The following is a 19,870-nucleotide window of genomic DNA, read 5'->3' on the forward strand; positions in this document are numbered from 1 at the left end:
TTTGCAGGCATGGTTTCTTGAAAAAAAGAGGAGAGATATGTTCCTAATTATGGGAACACAAAGATCTGATATCGCAAATGCCAAGTTGATGTAATGTTTCCTGAACAAGGAATCAAACTTTTAAAAGTTTGTGATGCAAACTGTCACATTTTAACTGAAGGCAGAGTGAATGGGTTTGAGTTTGACTAGTGGCGGATCAAACCAGATTAGTTTAATAAAGCAGAGCATATGATTCTATTTAGTGCGCCTGGTCAGTCATATTACCTCCTAATAAGACAAACGATATTTGAATCACATGTCTGGAGGACATCCCTAACATGGTAACACATCTAGATTGGCATCAATCAATGGATTTGATTAGTGGAGCGACAAGATCTCCAACAAAATGATTTATACGCTTAACCTTCAAACTGAGGCCAAAATATCTCAGTGAAATTAAGTTATAAAAACATGAGTGGAGTGTGGAATTGCAGATGTCCTTGACTTAACTCTGAATGTGTCTGCTCCTGTCCTCGTCCCTTTATTTAGCTTATTGACAAACTTTGAGTGTTTTCTCTATTGTTTTGGGGTCTGTCAAGGATAAGATGCTCTTATTTCCCCGTCTAAAAAAAATGAATTAACTTCTGTCTTCATTATCTTATCTCTGATTTGAATCGGCTCCCTAAGCCATTCCATCCGTGCCTTGTACTCATCGAGCCACTTGACACTCGCTGATGCTGACATGTAATTTAGGCGCCACGCAAACTGCACTTGAAGGGGACAGTGGCAGCTTACTTAGAAATTGAACTGGAAGACTAAATGTTGTGGTCCCAGTTTTCCAACTAATATGTATCAGTTATAGGTCATCTGCAGGCAGGAAATACATCTCAGAAATTCAAATATTTCTGGGCTAGGACCCCCAGATCGCCAACTTTGGTTTTGAAACCCTCCTTATTTTTGAGGTCCCAAGGTTGGCAGTAGTTTGAGTTTGTGTACCTGCATACTGAAGTTGGGCAACTGGATGATGATATCGCCAATCACCGATTCACTGTGACCACTGATGTGTCTGTTCTGTACATGAAATCTATGCCAACACTAATCCTCATCAGAAAAAAGATGACACTTAGCCAGCATGTCAGATTTTATCTCAAGCCCTCAAGGCTTACCCTCAAGTGTCACTGTTGTTGGTCACTATCCCACCTTGCCCTGCCTCATTCCCCTTCACCTGACAGATAACTTGTGTTTGGTGTGTGTGTGCGTTTTGGGAGGTCCCTGTCAGCTGAAGACTTGGGTAAATGGTGAGAAAGTGCTTTGACTGAAATGTCCATTAGATAGTTTGGGAGCTTAGTGAAGGTCATCAGGTCACCCAGTCTAAGAGGAAAAGGTGGAAGTGAGTTGAGAGGCCATCAGAGACAGCTAGGTAGACTCTATATAGAGGCATGATGGGATGTAAAATAAGTAAAACATCAAAGAAAAGTTCAATACAAAATATCAGGCCCTTGTGCTTAGTATCTAAACATTTTCTCAAGGTGTCAGAGATGCTTTTCAGCATTCAGTTTATGTACCTTTGCTGAGGAAATGGGATGAAAACAACTGTACTTTTCTTTAAAGAAGATGTGAATATCTTCAAATAATAGATGTTATCTATCTATTACAAGCTCCAGAGGGCCAAGTCTCTGCAGATAGCCATCTTTCTTTTACTCATTTCTGTGTGAGATCTAAAACTTTACAAACCCTTTGTACTTCTAAACTTCAAACTTCAACAGCTTTGAATTTTTATTAAAATAATTTGCACATTCTCTTCTATGAGTGTCCAACACCATAGACAAACATGGACCCCAAGGAAACATACTTTGGCTGAAGTCCTTTGGAAGTAAAACTTTTTATTTTTTAGATTTTGGGCAATATAATGAGTTTAATGCAGGTTGCAGTTGTCTATATTTTAGCATACAGAGTCATAGTTTTACCTGATAATGGGCCAGCATGTTCAGTCTCTTCCAGTCGCCTTCGATCTTTGTCGTGACGTCCTCATCCTGCAGGATCATGCGCTGTCCTCGACCCTGACGCCATTCTGCAGACGGAAAGAGAAACAGCAACGAAAAATGAGGATATTATCAACCATATTCATGCAACAATACTCATTTGACAGTATTTACTTTTTTACTCATATTTATTTTCTCTGGCAAGGAGATTCTGTTTTCACTTCTCTTCTTTGCATCTGTCAAGATATCTCAAAATCTTGCAATGATGTTTGCAGTGTGGAAATGGCTTTAATGCAAGAAACAATGGATTTTTGCGGTTGTCATAATGTTTTTCCTTTTGGGAGACAGCTGTGTTTTTTTTTAACAAGACAAATAAACAGTTGGTTCTAAATGCTTAAGGTATGTTTGTAGTGACAATCAATATGTTTAAGTCAAATTTGAAAAGAAATGATGCTGTATAACTGAAGGCAAGAACAGTTTGAAAAGTTCTGATGGCTCGTCTGCCAGAAAACTAGTTGTCACTATCTCCATCTTCATCGACTGAAGTTTTTCTTCAGAAAAATCATTTCACATTGTTGTGAAAAGCCTGAATAGAATCTAAAAGAGGACAAAAACACAAACATCTTATGAGTAGGAGTGGTAGAGAAAGGCAAAGTGATGTAGAACCACAAGAGAAATGGCACATGTGAGAGACAGTAACAAGAGGCGAGTTGAATTAATCACCCACTCTCCTCTTTTTTTTTTTAGAATAAAGCTCTCGCTCTTAACTCTCCATCTCTTTGGCTGGTGCGATCAATGGATGTGATTACAGCTGCATGCTCAGGGCTTGTGCACTTCCTTTTCCATCTTCAGCACTGGCCCTTATGCTCTGCGCTCTGAAGGTGCTACTGGTCCCTGCTCTCCCCTTGGTGAACCCTGTCCTCTGCTCTGAGCCCTCTGTCTAGCTGCTCTCACAGGGTTCCCACCCTTTTAGATCATTTTCCAGGACATTTTCAGTGATGATCTAGCTGGTATGAAAGATGTCAGAAAGATGGTAAGAAAGTCTGATTTAAAAGATATACTGTCTCTGACTATAACTCATCTATGAAATCATTCACACTTAGAAAATATAACATATCACTCTAAGAATAATGCAAACACTAACACAATTTTACTTACTGACAAATCTAGACTGTACATACCTCTGCTATATATATATATAACAGACCTTAGAATGTCATAACTGACCAGTAATAAATTTGCTTATTAAGTGAAGTCTTTAATAAAGTTAATCATAGCCACTGTGAGCTGCCGCTGCCACAATCAAACTTTTCACAAACATTTCCAGTGTTTGACACACACACACCAACAGGACGTGGAAAAACTAGAAAGCCCATTCCCATTCTTTTCAACACGTAACGCATAGTGTACATGACAGTGTCTTTCATTTGCACAACACGACAGCATTTACATGACCTTACGACCAAATTACATCTACACTACATACACACCGGGCTTCCCACATCTGTGCAACCTCAGCACAAAACAAAACAAAAGCTTTGATAGAAACATCTCACAATGCCCCGGCAACATTATCATAAGTGAAAAAGGAAAGCCATCTCGAAAACAAACAAGGCAGATGATTCCTCTATTCTTTCTGCAGACATCATGGGCTTTATGAATACGTTATTGTGTCTGTGCCTCCCTTGCTGTGCTTCCCACTTGAGTCGGCCACTGTCATCTCCTATTCTGATCACAAACAGGAAAACAAAGCGGCAATCACTGTGGTGCATGATGAGGCCTGTCTTAGGAGGATCGACCAGAATTGTGTTAGCATCTGAAAAATCTGCAGGAAATAAAGATTCTCCTGTTGTTTTTGTCTATACAGTACATCTTCCCATAAAGATGCAAATGAGCACCCGTCTCCAGTCGAGGCTCAGTAAACAAATGAAGGAATGAGAAAAAAAAGAAAGACAGAAAGGAATAAATAAAAGAAACCCGAGCAAACTGAGGTGTCTCCCATTCTCAAATCCAGTGGTGCTCCTCAGCGGGAGGAGAACAGTGTGTATAGACTCACACAGAGCCGAAGAGATAAGGGCTTTAGGGAGTGTATCGAAGCTGATGGTGAAGAGAAAGGCTGAAGGTGACTGTTGTTCTCCACAGAGATGCATGACACACATTTGCTACCAGCAACATCGAACACAAAGACACACACAAACACACACAGGGCCGAGCTTCTTTGTTCTCAGGCCCCATCTCCTCTGAAACCCTGCGGGGAACTGTGGATTGCAGCAGAGGGAAATTAAAAACAATATCTGGGATAACAACACTCGTGGCCAATCTGTCTCAGGACAGGCCTGCCACAATCCCATTATCCTTATCAACCACTGCAATCAGTCTGTGTGTGTGTATGTGTGCATGTGTGTATGTCAGAGATCATTGGGAACAACTGACATCACCTGTATACAAAGAGCAAGTTAAAAGTGTGTCAAAATAACAAAACAATCAGACAGAGGACCTGTTTCCACTCAAGCGTTACCGTCAAAATAAATATGCTAATTATAACAGCGTGACTTTGAAATAAAAACAATAGAAAAAAAGAAAACCCTACAGGTCTGAAAAGATCTGTCAAACGTGCTCTCTGTTTATAGACTGATGGTCACCTTGTTTGGAGGTGATGGGGGAGGCAGGGGGCTTGCATCTCATCAATTTATATAAAAATTTATGTAAAAGATTTTGATCTATACTTAAACGAAAATAATTTAAGAGAACTGATGTAATACACTGGAATGTGTTTGTTGAATTTTGCCCAATAAACCTAAAGTTAAAAAGTTAAGCTTGTTAATTAAGTTATTAATTACATATAAACACATTTTTGTAAAACACAAATCCTTAATAAAAACTATACATTGTAAACAAGTTATAAGACAGTTTTCACACATCAACATGTGGGCTCACTATTTGACAGGATCCAGTTATTACTTACTACTAATTAATCTTACTAATGACTTACTACCATTTATAACTTGCAAAAGGGAGCCTAAATATAAAATGTTGAATAGTGCATGCTGACAAGGTCAAAGTTAATAAAATTGCCAAAGTCTGGTGATTTGATCGGTTAATTTGCAGGAGAAATAACTAATTAAAACTACTGAAATTACTGTAATTAAGTCATTTTTTGAAAAATATCCAAATTCATATCCATCTGCATTTTTGACTATTAAGAAATGCTTACAGTGGTTAATGCTACCAACTTATTAACAAATGTGTGATGAAGCTGATGGAGACGACATAGTAAGCTGAGGGATGAGGGCTTACTATTTGGCAAGCAACAGGTCACTGCTGCCCTTTTTATATAATGTGTTGTAAGAGCTTATTAATGATTTATGAAGTGTTTACAACCAATTATTTAATTACAAACCATTTATAATGGTAGTCTTAGAGTAGAATGGTACTGATATTTCTTCTAATCTGTGCATAATGTCAGATACACAATGTAAAAATAGCACTGAAACAAATATTCAATTCCATACCCACATTCTCTCATGAGCTTGCATTTACCCATTCTCTCTGTCTTATTCATGTTCACAATCACAGAAAAACAGAGCGAGTGGCCGGCTAACTCTCACAATATTCAATTCCCTTTCGTAATAAAACAATAATAGGACAACACTTCCTGCCTAAAGGGGGCCATAAAACAATTTTATCCAGGAATGTCGTCAAAAGGCTAAACCAATCTCTTCACTTAGCTATCACACGGGCAGATTCCCCACGGTATGCACTCAGCCCATCTTAGATCCAGCATTGGTTATAAATATGCTATTACGAACACACAACAGGGGCTTAGAAAATCCATCTGGCAATATTAAACCATAAAAAGCATTGCACATGGTGCAGAGACAGCCTGTAGGTATCAGCAGACAAACAATAATGGTTAATATTGTTATGCTCACAAGCACAAGATGTACCAAACCGCCTGATCACTAGATTTCTTACAGAGAACGTACATCACTGCAGCCTCTCCTATCAGCGGTCCCTTATAGTAATTAGCAAATATATTAGATCCAAGTTAGATGCAACAGAGATACCCACGAAATAAAGTTAAACAACTCAGAGAGAAGGAAATAAGAAAAAAGAGAAGAACTCTAGGAAAAATGATTTTGTAGGCAAGAGATCACTGAGCGTCTCAATTGATTAGCTGATCAATCATGTGACTCAGACGCTAGTCGGCAAGAGAGTCAATCGATGGGAAGTTTGGGGAGGGGGGGGGACCAGTCTCAGACATCTGACTGAGAGAGCCAGGAAGTCAAGTCTTCCGAGGTTGAAAAGAAAGCTTCTTCTTTATATCTAAGAAGACTTGTACTTTTAAAGAGGGGCTGGGAGGGGTGGGGAAGCCTTTGTAAAAATCAATGGGTGTCTAAGTTCAGCCTGATTCTCTCTGGGCACAGAGATGGGAAATGCTGCATGGATAGAAATGTTTTGACAAGCTGTAGGGTAACTACAGGGATGTGCGGGAGCAAGACCTCTCATCAAATTACAACCCGGACAGAATTAGAAATTTAAAGGGGTAACCAGTGGAAAACCTGCTGTTATATAAGCCAAACATTGCTCTCTCCAAGCCAACCCATCTCCATTAGTGAAATGTTTAGTGTAGTTTTACAAGTAATTTTACCTCGCAGACCACAGGACACGCTGGTTTACCCCTGCTTCGATCTTTTAGTTTGTTTATGATTCACTCCAGTCACGCAACAACACAAACAAACTAACAGATCAAGGCAGCGTTAGGACCAGCAACTCCTGTGCTCTGTGAGGTTAGATTACTGATTTTGGCTAGTTTGGAAAGAGCGGCATTTGGCTCATATAATGGTGGTTGTGCGTCAGAAAAGGCTCTCTGGTTCCAAGGCGAAGAGGTGAAAATATTAAAAATGTGTACACTTAAACTGATGTTGATTTTTTTTCAGGTAGACCTTTTTTAAGTGGCTAAAATGCCACTTGTTGCTGACCCTCTCCACAGCAGTTCATTGCTTTGCCTGTCTATGCTTCTCCTAACTGGGGTTGTGCCAAACAGCATCAACTGTAGGTAATACTCTAATCATCGATAAGTACCTCATACACCTCTAGCAAAGATTTGCCATTATTTATATATGACAAGACAAATATTTGTACCTAGGTCCATGTCGGAGGCTTTTAGGCGATGAGAGTGTGGGACATTCTTGTAGATGGCATCCAGGATCTTCTCCTTCACTTGGCTGATGGTATCACAGTTCAACACCTTCACCTGGATCTCTGGGCTTTTCTCATTCTCTGGATGAATGCAGTTCACCACCTGGAGAAGAAACACACAAGACTGCCAGTGTGAGGGGGGCGGGGGTGGTGAAACATTATCCCAAAACACAGCTTTCATTATATTTCACGAGGGAAATGTTTTCCGCGTATCTATAGGGAAGGATTCTTGCTATATTTTCAACTGTGGTAGTCAACCTGGAAAGATGAAAGCACCTTTTCTTAAGTTGATTCTGTGAGATGGATACACTGCGATATATCCAATGCATGTTTAATCTTGGCAGAGGTTTGTGTGTTTTATGTTAATAATGTTGATTGCGCTGTGGATTGGTACTCAGTGGAACTGCAATAATTTTGTGCTCGCCAAAGGGTCTGTGAGAGAATTGCGGGGAAAAAAAGACCATTCACCGGGGAAAGTGCTCTTTCCTCGGAGCTTGAGAAGAGACAGCAATGTGCTACCTGAACTGATGAGCAGTAAACCAGCTAATTATAATATTATTAGGATATTCATCAGTTTTTTCAATAGTGCCTCTAAGTGTTGGATGGAAATATCTGAATTACAAGATTAACAGAAATACACATCATAATTGAGAATATGTATGTCTACAGTGCACATAAAATTCAAGTTTTACTTTAAATATCTGTATCTTTACAGACATATTAAGTAGAATTTTTCTCTTTCAATCATCACTTATGACTCACTAGCAGTTAGTGGTGGTGTCTGTTTCTGCAGAGACCCTGCCCTCTGCCTGTATTCTTTTATTTTCTCTCTATTTAGCTGTGTTTGGGAGGCTTCTGGGCGTTAAAACGAAGTGACCGATGTTTACATCACTGTCTCCATCGCTCTCCTCCGCTGTCTGTCTGTGAGAGCTGCAGTCTACACACATACACACACACAGGCACAGCAGACTGACGACAGCAGCAGGAGGAAAGTTCACTTTGCTTGCATCCACACAAAATCCTGTGTAGTGTGGAGGTGTGTGGGTGTTTTTTCTTCTGCTTCAGAATGTAATCGCTGTCAAACAATCAGAAAATAATGTTTTATTTATTTCTTCACTTCTTGGCTCAGTCACTTTACTCTCTAGCTCTATTGGCCAGTGCTCTTGTCTCTCCTCCTATCTCATTTGTTGAACCAGGGAGGAGGGGCCAACTTTGAATGTTGTGTTTACAAAAAACAACCAACAAATTCAGCATATTCTACATCTAAGTGTATTTTGCGCACTGCCTATCTGCCTATATAATGGATAGCAAAGTATTGGTAATTCTGTTGTAAAATGCCAATCTGAAAGTAACTGCCGGGACTTTTTTTCATGAAAATTTGTACTCCCGGATCAGATCATAGAGCACACATACATATGACACTAGAAAAGACTAAACAGTGTCTTGGTTTCCCCTGCAGAAAAAACACATCACAGCAGAGGGAGGATGACAAAAGACAGACTTGGGGAAAAAACGAGAGCTTCAGCGTCTCTTTGCTTGTGCAGACACACATACGCATAATCTCCTTTCCTCCTCATGCCGAAGCCCTGCTCTTTTCCCTGACAGCTCCGGTCTCAACAGGAAGTGAGGTCGCCACTCCTACGCCCTCCGCATGTCAAGCGTGACAACGACAACTTTATGTCCCGCTTCTCATCTCATGACCGACAACCCATAACCACCCTTTTTCTCTCCTCTTGTCCCCGAAAGCATATTAAGTGTCCCCTTTTAGCCCCTGGACCCTGGGGCAGGTGAACCCCGTACCAGCGTCTTGTAGTCAATCTGTTGCCTGATGAGCTTGTCTTCGCTGAGCGAGTAGCGTGCCTCTCCTGTGATGGAGTCAATGGGGCCTTTCTCCATCTGCTGCTTGATGGCACAAAAGAGGGAGAAGAGAGGTTCGCCAGCACACTCCTGCAAAGTGTGGAAAGAGAGAACAAAAGAAAAGTTTGGAAGGAGGAAGAAAACTTTGAAGCCATGTCTGCACTTCACTCACTGTCAGCAAAGTTTAATAATGTCTAAGAAAATATCTATCTAAAATGTTGCAGTTGCTTTTCGTAATGTGCCTTGCCTCCAGAGTTGCTGAGCAAGGCTTGTCCCAAACTCTATCGTTCCTTTAAATTAAAGAAAACTGTACCACCTATCAACATACACACTTTGCTGAAATGAAGTCAGAGTTTGTGAAAGATTTGATGGATAAACACTGAGAAATGCCATAAAAGTCAGACTCTTGAAGCCACCTCCGTCTTCCCCTCTGAAAACACTGCTGTTTATCAAACAGAAGAGATTGGCCATTTATCATTGTTTTTATTCTCCTCCCTGCTGCAGTAAAGGGATGAGTGGAGAGATGGAGGAGAAAAACAGGACTTTTTTTTTTACTTAAGGTAGGAAAGGAGTGGTGAATTGTGCTTTTAGTGAATACTGGTGCCCTATGGAGTAGGACAACTGATTTTCTAATGAATCTTAAAAGGCAGTTATGGCAGGAAGATGGGCTTTTAATGGAGACTGGTACAGAGGAGGAGAAGTAGTATAATACAGGAGAAGTAGACTTTTGCAATCTCATAAACACATGGAGAATTAATGGATGTTTGTCACATTTACTTGCCATTACTTGTGTCCAATCAATTCACAAGTTTGAGAGTAAAAAACAGAACTATTAACGATCAGTGAGGTTACAGTGGGAGCCATGCAAGAACACATTCCTATCTTTTTTTGTTACGGTTTGCCACAGTAGATTCAGCAAACGCTCCTAACTTCAGATGTGTAAATGATCCACCTGTGTGTATCTACTTTCATGAGTAGTGAAATATAGCAAAATTAATGCCCCAGTAATACCACAATAGGCTAAACATTCTGCACCTATACCAGGAAGTGTTCATTCATGAGAGTTAAAAGAAGAACTTCCTGCTTTTGGAGATCCATAAAGAGATTCTTTCATTTTAACAGTGTCATTAGTGGAGTTGAGGAACGTGCTAAAGCCAAGGAAGTGAAAAAAATAACGAGCTGTTAATGACATGTCACCTGAGGGTTGTGCTGTCCCTGAAATGAAGAGGAAATGGTTCAATATGAAAATGGTTTTTAAAAAAAATTACTGCCTTGTGGTTGTATGCCTCCACCAGTCAAGTGTCAGTTTACATCAATGTCTGTACAGACTAATATCTTATATGTAGTGAAGACTTTGAAGGAATTTATAAACGGTACTAAGTGCATTTTTTGGCAAAATGGAAATAATCACTATACTGACATGGATGATTCCAGGGAGAAATATGCTTGCACAAACGTTCATGTAAAGATAAGGCCGACAGCCCTCACAGTAATGGTACTAACCAATTTAAATTAATGATAATACCAATAGGCTACATAGCCTACATGTTTAAGTTCAGAATTATATTATAATTTGAAATGCAGAGTCGAGGAGGAAAATGTCAAAACAGTTATTAAGTGCAATTTATATAGGTTTTTTAAACTCAAAATTTCCTCAAAGTAATGGAATATATAATCTATTAGTACAGAAAACTTGGGTTTGGAAAAGGCAGGCTAACTGCTCCACTGAGGGAAAATTAAAAATATGAGAAAATAGGTGAACGCAACAAGACCTCCTTGATCACTTGATCAAACGCATCTGTTTGTTTGAGTAGTTCCTGCATTGATTTCATCATCCTGGTGGAGGCTAGAGCTAAACTTCTCGTTGTATTTGTTTCCAGGAGGTTAAAATGTTCAGTAAGCTGAAAACGAATATTAAAGAGTTACCTTCAGAAACTTGTAGAGGAGGAACGTAAACCAGTTGGTCAGCATTTTCTCAGCCACAGACTCAGTCCTGCAAACAGACACAAAGCACATAATGAACATATGATCCCCTTGCTCTTATTACCATCATAAATATTCAACACCATCATCAAATATTCTGCTAAAAACGATGACCGCTGCTAATGAATAGGCTTTCGTTACACAAATATAATTGCAAAGACATGAATTGAGAGAGCCTTTGCACATGCTATATGATGGCCTTTCAGACAATCTTTTCGGATGGCTTTTATGCTCAGGCACGCCAAGGGCAGCTCGTCTACGGCGGCGGGGATTTTAATATGAGGCAAAGCAATTAAAAGCCTTTATTTGATCCCAGTGGATTGATGTCGTTAGGGGCTGGAGCGGCTCTGTAATAACACTGGCCTCATTATCAAGCACTCCCTTGCCTATTCACTGGACTAACACTCGATCCGTGTACAATGGAAAGTGAATGAATACATCTCCCTCTCTTTCTCCGCCTGGCATCCATGCTCCACTGGTGTGGCAAAATGGTATGCGTCTGCGTTTGAGTGTGTGTGTGTATGTGTGTGTGTGTGTGTTGACCTGGGCCAACAGTGTGATTGATCCCGTGTGAATGGCTAATATGCATACATAATAACAACAGCGGTGGTGGCGAGGGGAGAAAGAGGAGAGGCGAGGATCGGATATCCTTTGACAAAAACCTTCTTGACCAGCAGCAGGGGTGTGTGGGTAATCTGTCAGAACACCCCAAACACACACATCCACGCACCCCTCCCCTCTACTTTCAGTGAGCAACTACCATAGGCATCAATATTTCAGGATTAGTGTCCATTGTGTGTGTGTGTCCGTGTGTTTGCAGGTTTTCCCCTGTGTTTCAGCTGCCACCTGCAGCCCCTCCCACCTTCCCCCATTCATACAGTTTCTTTAAGGGGCTCCACACTGAGGCGTGAGGGGGAACATGATGTCCGCTGTGCCAGTGGGCCGGCCTGGCACCCCCCGCCAACACTGGCACAACACCTGGGGGGGATTAACTTCCTGCCTCTCGCTGTGCCTGCGCTTTCATTTTGCCGCCCATCCCGCCCTGCCTCCGTCCACAGATCCAAGGGTCAACAAGGTCACTTTTCATCTTTTCTTTCATGTGTCCTTGCTGTCTTCCTCCCTCCCTCTGGCTGTGCCCACTCTGGATCCTGTAATCATACACACTTCCAAATCCTCTCCATTTCCACAAATGTAGCCCATCTATCAAAGGGATGAAAGGAGCATGGAAAAAGTAGGAGGTGCACTGGGAAGGAAGGAGGGAGGGAGCAGTGAAAAGGGAAAATGAAGAAAAGAACAAGAAGAAATGACTTGGCTGAGTCTGCCCTTCCCTTTTCTTCTCTTTAAATGTCCTTTTCCTAACTCACTTCCAATAGTTTTTGTGTGTCTGTCTAAGTGGACAAGTGTGCGGCTGTTTTAAGGCTAGCGTGCAAAAAGCACAAATTAATCCCACTGCGTATGTATTCAGAAATTACCATCCATGCTGACTAGTGTTTATTATGTGTGTGTGTGTGTCTGTGTGCACACTTCTGGCAGCGGGCGCTGGCCCTGCAGTAATAAGAAGTCTTGGCACGACCACACCGGTTTGCTTATGCTCATTCCTGATCACAGCACAGTCTATGGGGAACGAGGATAAAAATGGAACTGTGACGGAGCTGCTTTAAGATCTAACGTTAACATTTGGTATTACAACTTTCAAACAATCTTCTCCAAAACTCTACTCAGCTGCTACTAAAAACACACAGCACAACCTATGTTTGGGTAATGCAATGAAATGTGCTGTGGCGTGTTGGCATGGTCAGACTTGCCTACTTGGCAGCCAGTCAGAGGGGCAGTGGGCATTGAGAATGATCTAGAGCAGAGGGGACCTGGCAGTGCTTAGTTCCCCCTGATTACCGAGGTAGGGTTGATGGGAATCCGTGCTTCATCACACATTTAACATTTTGGTTCACTGCAGCTGCCAGTAACATGTATCTGTGTATCTAAAAACTGTTACTTCCTGGAGACTGTGGATCTTGATCGTAGATGTCAACATGAAATCTTACCAGGTGGCCCTGTAGCTCAGTTGGGAGAGCATGACCCACATGTACCGCGGCTATCAGTCCTCTGCAGCGGCCACTACTTTGACTCCCGCCTGCAGCCCTTTGCTGCGTGTCATACCCTCTCTCTCTACGCCCTTTCCTGTTTGCTCTTCAGCTGTCCTATCAAATAAAGGCAAAAAGCCCCAAAAATGATTTCCAATTACCCCACAACAAATGTGAGGTAACTAGGATCGAACCAGTACTCGGCTGGAATGATTATACAGTACAGATAATGCACTTGTCACTAGTGTCTCAGAGTAAATTGTGCCAATACTGGCACTGGCGATAAAGGAAAATCCTCACTGGGGAGCTAATACCGCATGTGATGTGTTCACTGATTCACAGTAATCTGAAGCTGTAGTTTTATGATAATGAACAATAATTATAGCAACTTAAAAACAAAAACAACAAATATTTCTGGTTTCTGGTTTAAATGAACTGATTTTGCAGATTACAAACACTTTATCTCACTCTCACACAGTATTCGGTTTGTCTGTTCTGGGCTACTGTAGAAACATGGCAGACCCACACCCTCTATAAACAGCTCATTTTAAGGTAAAGTTGTACACTAATGAAAACATACTTATAGATATTATCTTCCATTTCTGCCATATTCTGAGCTTTAAGACCCATCATAAACATCATATAATGGTCACAAATGTAAAAATTTAGAAATGCAAGGAAAAAAGTTGATCTCAAGACTGCTTTCTCATAAAAAGGAGCAGCTGTATTAACCAAACATGTAACTGCATCTGAGAGTCTTCCCTTGGCTTCAGCCACTGTTAAAACAGCACAGCTTGAAGTCAGAAATCATTTCCATTTCCCACTCTGGCTCCTGGTGAGGAAGATTGGTCATCACATGTGTCAAACAGTCTCACAGCGACAGCTAGCTGCTGACACCGACTGCAGACGCTTATTCTGTCTATTACTCACACACAAACAAACACAAATGTTCTTTCAACAGGGATTATCATTGCAGTTAAACAGGGGCGCCTTAAACCCTGTGTGATGATTGTGTGTCCATGCTGGTGCCAAAACAGGGACGCAAGAACATATTGGGATTTCATCTACTGACCAATACAAAAACTGATATTTTGACGCATTAACTGCAGCCAAACTAAACTTAAGGCTATGGACAGGCTGTTTAACTCTGCATGATGGGAAGAGGGGTGGTGTTGGGGCGGGGAGGTGAGGGAGAGATGGAGCAATGGAGGGAAGAGAGGAGTTAAAGGAGGAGAATGCAGCAAGGAATGCGACAGATGGTTGTGGAAGGCTCTCGTTAGTTAGCTTGCCTGGTGGTTGTGCTTCAGCACAGGTTGAGATGGGACAGATGGAAGGATGTGTGTTTGTGTGTGGAGAGAGAGGAAAGAGACACACACACACACACACACATACACACACACACACACACACACACACACACACACACACACGTACACACGCACAGATTTCTTGGAAGAGGAGGCAGTGGGTAGCCGTGCTCAGATGCTGTGCCAGAGACACCCTGCTCACGCACTTTAAGCATTGATTTAGCAATCAAGAAAACAGGGGAGGGGGAGGGAGAGAAGGGGAGGAAGAGCTGGGAATATAGATTGGGGGACCGAGTATAAGAGAGGAAGAGAGATAAAGATAGTGACGACGTGACGCGAGCGGCGCAAGAATCAGAAGTGAAGACAAATAGAGGAGGGAGCAGTGGAGAGTGAGAAGACGGGCAGGTAGTGAAGGAGAATAGCACTGAAAATGAGCAAACATGGAAAGAAAGAACGAGTGAACGCACAGAACAAATTAAAGAGAGAGAAGAAGAACAGAGGGAGGGGTGCTATCTTTCCGAGACAATATGAAGCTTCATCTTCACAGCCTTATGCCTGCGTTTCTGGGCTATTTTCAGCTGCTATCCAAGGACACGCCAGTCAGCCCACACTATGGGTGGCGTAGCTTGCTCACACTGCCTCATCACATCTGAAATGCATGCTGGGATGTTGAAGGACTAATCGGAGCACCCGAGGAGGAAGAATGAGATGAGGACAGTCTGATCAGTGGCAATCGCAACTGCGTGTTTGACAAATGGGCAGTCGAACTGGGCGTGCATTTGTTGTAAACATGTGTTCTCCCTCCAGTGCTGGCTGAATGCAATGGCATTTTCCCAGGGTTCTCTTCTCCTTCTCTCTTGTGACAAGGAGGAAGAGAAGGAATGTGGAAACTATTGCTGTCATGATATCAGACTGTCACTACACAATTATCAGAAGAATTGATTGCCACTGTGCCCCCTAAGTCTGGCCTTATGCCCCCCAGAATATGATCTGCCCTGCAGCCACAGTGGCCTTGATGTCTGCACTGCCCCAGCTGATTTTGCCATTCTTTATTCTCTTTCCTGTCATTACAGATACCAGTTGTCTTTTGTTCTGATAGGGCAACATCATGTGAAATGCTGCACAGATAGCCAGTGGCGGTTTATATTCCTAGACTGGTATGAATCGCTGAAAAACTGGGCTATTTAGATGTGATAACTCGCATGTGAGAAGAACGTGCTAGAACTAGTGCAAGAAAGGGAGCGTGCAAATATGGATAGAAGTGTTGATGTGACATAAACTTTGTTTGATCAGGACACCTGATGTTACTGTCAGTTCTGTGGTTTACACTGCAGACTGGAGTCTGTGTCGAACACCTCTCTGTATGGAAGGGCATTTCTGCAAATGTGATGAAAAAAATAAGATCCTGTACGTCATTATAATGAGAAACTTTCTCCAAATAATGACTCAGTATCCCAAAATAATGAAAAACTTTGTCAAAATAATGAGTTGGTATCTCAAAATAATGGGAAACTTTCTCAAAAATAATGAGTTGGTGTCACAAAATAATGAGAAATTTTCAAAATGATGAGACTGTATATCAAAATAATTAAATAAAATCATCCTTGACCTGTAAGTTATTTCATTATTTGTGTGGACTTATAAAATAATTGTTTTATTTGTTGGCCTTACTGCCTTTGCAACACCAAAAGCCAAGCGCCCTTGCCCCTAAAATAATAAAACTCCAGACATGGTGTATTATTCACATGATATCAATATTTCTTTTTAAATATCATCGCTATCATCAATACAGGTATATCACAACACTAGTGAAAACAAAGCGTTAAAGACTGGACTGCGCTTGAACAGTTGTTGGTTAGTCTCTGCAGTATTATTGTATTTCTTTGAAAATTTCATCCTAAATTCACAGTCCAGGTCTGACATGACATAAATCCAAGGTATCTGGGTATAACACATTCTGTCCAGAGTTCTGGTAGCATGTAAACTAAGTGATCAAAGAGCTGAGCTCACTTCTTGCTTTCATGCCTCAGTAGTCAGCTTTCCCCACATGGTGACACAGCTTTAAGTGTCTCCATTGTCCTTGACTACCTCTCCCCGGCCGTCTATGCTGTACACGCCATCTCTTATGTTGTATCTCTTGCCAGGATCAGCGGTTACTCCATTGTTTAGTGGCTGCACCATGCTCAGTGAGCTCTGGCTGCAATTAATCATGCCTCCTGCCCAGACAGCATTAATCTCTCTCTGCATCACCAAGTAGAGTCTAAACAGGTTTTCATGAGGTGAATATGCCCACTGTCTTGTGGAATGGCACAGCGCACGGCATTAATTTCAGTCCCCTTCACGTTAAATATGTGCTTGTTGTATTTATGTGTGTCTCTGGCAGAGACGAGCTTTTAGCCAGAGGGAGAATCAGAATGAGAAGAATAATTGAAATTAGACGGACAAATTAATTTGTGACATGCCTGTCAAATCATCTGGGGTTGTCGAGACTTGACTGACGACCCCCAAGCAAAACAACATATATAATACCATGTGCGTATATGCATAGACATACATGCACACATCACACATACACGACAGCTGTGAGGAAGCCGGTTTACTCAAGTAGCCATAATCATCACATTTACCAAACACCGCGGGCAGGAAGTATAATCACATACAGTGCTGTGTTCAAGTGCATGCCATTAAGACTTGACTACAAATCCAAGGGAGGATTGTGATTGTGCTAGAGTGCAAGCTTTCTCAGTCTCACTTTCTCCCCCTGTTTCATAAATGAGTATTTTTTTTCCCTCTTGAGCTATTTGAAATTGGATTCACTGCTAATTAATCATAATTATTTTGCTAATGATGTGCATGGCAATGCACTCTGGTGTCTCTGAGAGGGAGCCAGCAATTCAAGGTCACAGGAGTTAATCCAGACATGTGACAGAGAGGAAACAATCAGGAGCACATCCTGTCCTTTACAGTAAAGGGTTTACATTAGGCAGAGCAAACCTTTGTCTTTATCCCTAACCAAGCATTAAAATCATGCCTTAACCTTAAATTCTGTTTCATCAAAATCTTAAACTAGCATAAAATTCAGAAAGATTAAATTTAAACCTCTCTTTACACCTCAGTTTAGTTTTTTACACTAAAGCTAGATTAAATTTTATGGTTTGTAAAAAATGTGATCCAGCATTAACTTACACTTGAGGAGGTTTGACTTTTAAAGTATCTGCCTTTTGAGATGGATTGAACATAATAACGAAGTTACTCAGAGAAACTTGAGGGACAAACTCTACACAACTGAGTTTAATGATGTGTCTCTTCTTTCACTAGCTGATCTTTTAAAACAGCCTGCCAGTTGCTGCCAGGCAGTCTCTCTGTTCTGTTTTTTAATTACTTGGCAATATTGCTCCATTAATTCAGCCAACAAATTATTCTCAGAGGAGAAATTATAGCTTCTCTGCTGAGCCATCATGAGTAGTCTAACTAGGCTGACTGATTTTTTTAGCTAGCTAGCAAACAAGGTAACATTTTGTCAATTTCTCAGTTAGCTATCAGACAATATAGCTTAACAATTTTAGTTAGTTAGGTAAAAATGTAATGTTTTGTTTGATAGCTAGCAAAAACATAATATATTGCTATTTTTAGCTAGCTAGGAAACAACACTTTTTTATATGTTTATTTAATTTCATTTCATTAAGCAAGTATTTACATACTGATTATTAGTTGCTCAGTGTTAAAATAGTTAGCACAGGGACTATGACTTTTTACCAGATGGGAGAAGAAGGAGAGAAACTGGACTACACCAAACCAGCTACATCAAAAAAGGTCCCTCCCAGCTGTATAACTTTAGGCTCTTGTACGATAGTGGTAGGAGTTCAGTTAGACTCCGTACTTCTTTTTGGTGCCTGCTTCTCACCTGCGGAGGAGTAGCTTGGGGTGGTTCTTGCTCTCAAGGTTGCGGTCTATGAGGTCGGACAGCAGGTGCTTCAGGACATCAGTGGCGTACTCCAGCTTGCTCTGTAGCACCGTCATGATAAGTGAAGCCACGTTGCCGCGGTCCCTCATGGAGAAACCACGCTGGGCCTCCAGAGTGCGAATGAAACACAGCAGGTAGACCTTGTTGTTAATGAGCTGACCGAAGAGCTTCAGCCCCTTCTCCACTTGCTCCTGGCGGTATCCGGGAACCTGTGAGGAAACAGGAGAAATGTTCACTTTGACTGAGACACATTAAAAATAACAAGGAGGGAAAAAAGTATAGATGCTGTGTGGCACATTCAAAGCGATGACCTACTTAGTAATTTGTTCATTTGAATGTATTATTATACTATTAACATGTTTACAGATATTAACAAAAGCTTAAACAGTTTATATTAAGGTGCTTGCAATAAGCATTAGCTAATGGGTAAAAAGGTCCTCCTAAGTGTTAATAACAGCATCACAAACATGTTTATTAGCAGCTTATAATACATTTACAAGCACAGATAAGAAACTTATTAACAGACTCCTTAAGAATGTTAATAAAAACCTTGTGAGTTTCTCCTAATTGTTTCCAATAGAATTACAAATACATTTATAGAGTTGATCCAACTAAACTATAATGTCATTGTTAAACCTTTACTCAGCTTTTGTTTAGACTTGCACCGATTAATCGGCAGTGCTCAGAATCGGGCCGGTTTTCACGTGACTGGCCTTGACCGGTGACCGGCCGGTCAGCGTCACAAATCCGGTTCTGTGCCCGTCATTCTCACACACGTTCTGCACGATGGTCACGTCATGCGCGCAGCAGACAAACTGACCGTGACGTCAACACAGCGCTGATAACAGCTACACACACGTCTGCTTGAAGATGGTGTCAGAGACAGATTCCAAGAACAAGATAAAGAGAAGACAGACAGTCTACAACGAAACAGAGCAGCTGACGATGTCGCAAAACAGCCGTAAACTCTCTCGCACTTCAGGCTAATGCTAGCAAGCTAGCAGCAGACTGCTGTTCACAGAGGGACAGTTAAAATCTCACCTCCTGTTCTGGCTGAAGAATAAACAACCTGTGTTGATGTGTCTCCTCAAACATTTCTCATCCAGACTCCTTTAACTTCTGTGTTTGTTTTTCTCACGGCAAAGTTTTACTTCAAACTGTTGCACCGCGTTAGTCTCCGGTTTGTTTATATCCGCTTCCACAAAAGATCACGTGAAATCGCGTCCCACGAAATCCCGCGAGATGATATCGCGAGATCACGTTCACCCAATTCATAGTCTTAATATAAAATTATAACAAGGCCTGGTTGTAATCTGGATGATTTTGGAGAAAGTATTAAATTAATATTTAATAGTCAGTGTCTTATTATGAACATATTTACAAGAAAAGTTGCAAAAATGTTTGTGAATGCTGTCAATTACAGTTCTTAGAAAGACTGAAAATCGGAACCGGCCAAAATCGGAATCGGTAGGTCAGACCACTCAATAATCGGAAATCGGAATCGGCTAAGAAAGT

General features: G+C 41.2%; 1 protein-coding gene across 1 annotated transcript in view; it reads right to left on the minus strand.

Moving 5' to 3' along the window:
• plxna4 (plexin A4) overlaps positions 1-19,870 on the minus strand; it is a 311,022-nt gene that overhangs the window by 25,602 nt on the left and 265,550 nt on the right. Inside the window, exons 22-26 of the mRNA XM_084711313.1 lie at positions 18,296-18,564; positions 10,947-11,013; positions 8,964-9,110; positions 7,107-7,266; positions 1,947-2,050 (exon numbers count right to left, since the gene is read on the minus strand). Of these exons, the coding sequence (XP_084567439.1) occupies positions 1,947-2,050; positions 7,107-7,266; positions 8,964-9,110; positions 10,947-11,013; positions 18,296-18,564 (747 nt within the window). The remainder of the gene's footprint in view (positions 1-1,946; positions 2,051-7,106; positions 7,267-8,963; positions 9,111-10,946; positions 11,014-18,295; positions 18,565-19,870) is intronic.

Source organism: Lutjanus erythropterus, chromosome 22 (genome assembly GCF_056507025.1).
Source record: "Lutjanus erythropterus isolate fLutEry1 chromosome 22, fLutEry1.hap2, whole genome shotgun sequence".
Classification (NCBI taxonomy): Eukaryota; Metazoa; Chordata; class Actinopteri; order Lutjaniformes; family Lutjanidae; genus Lutjanus; species Lutjanus erythropterus.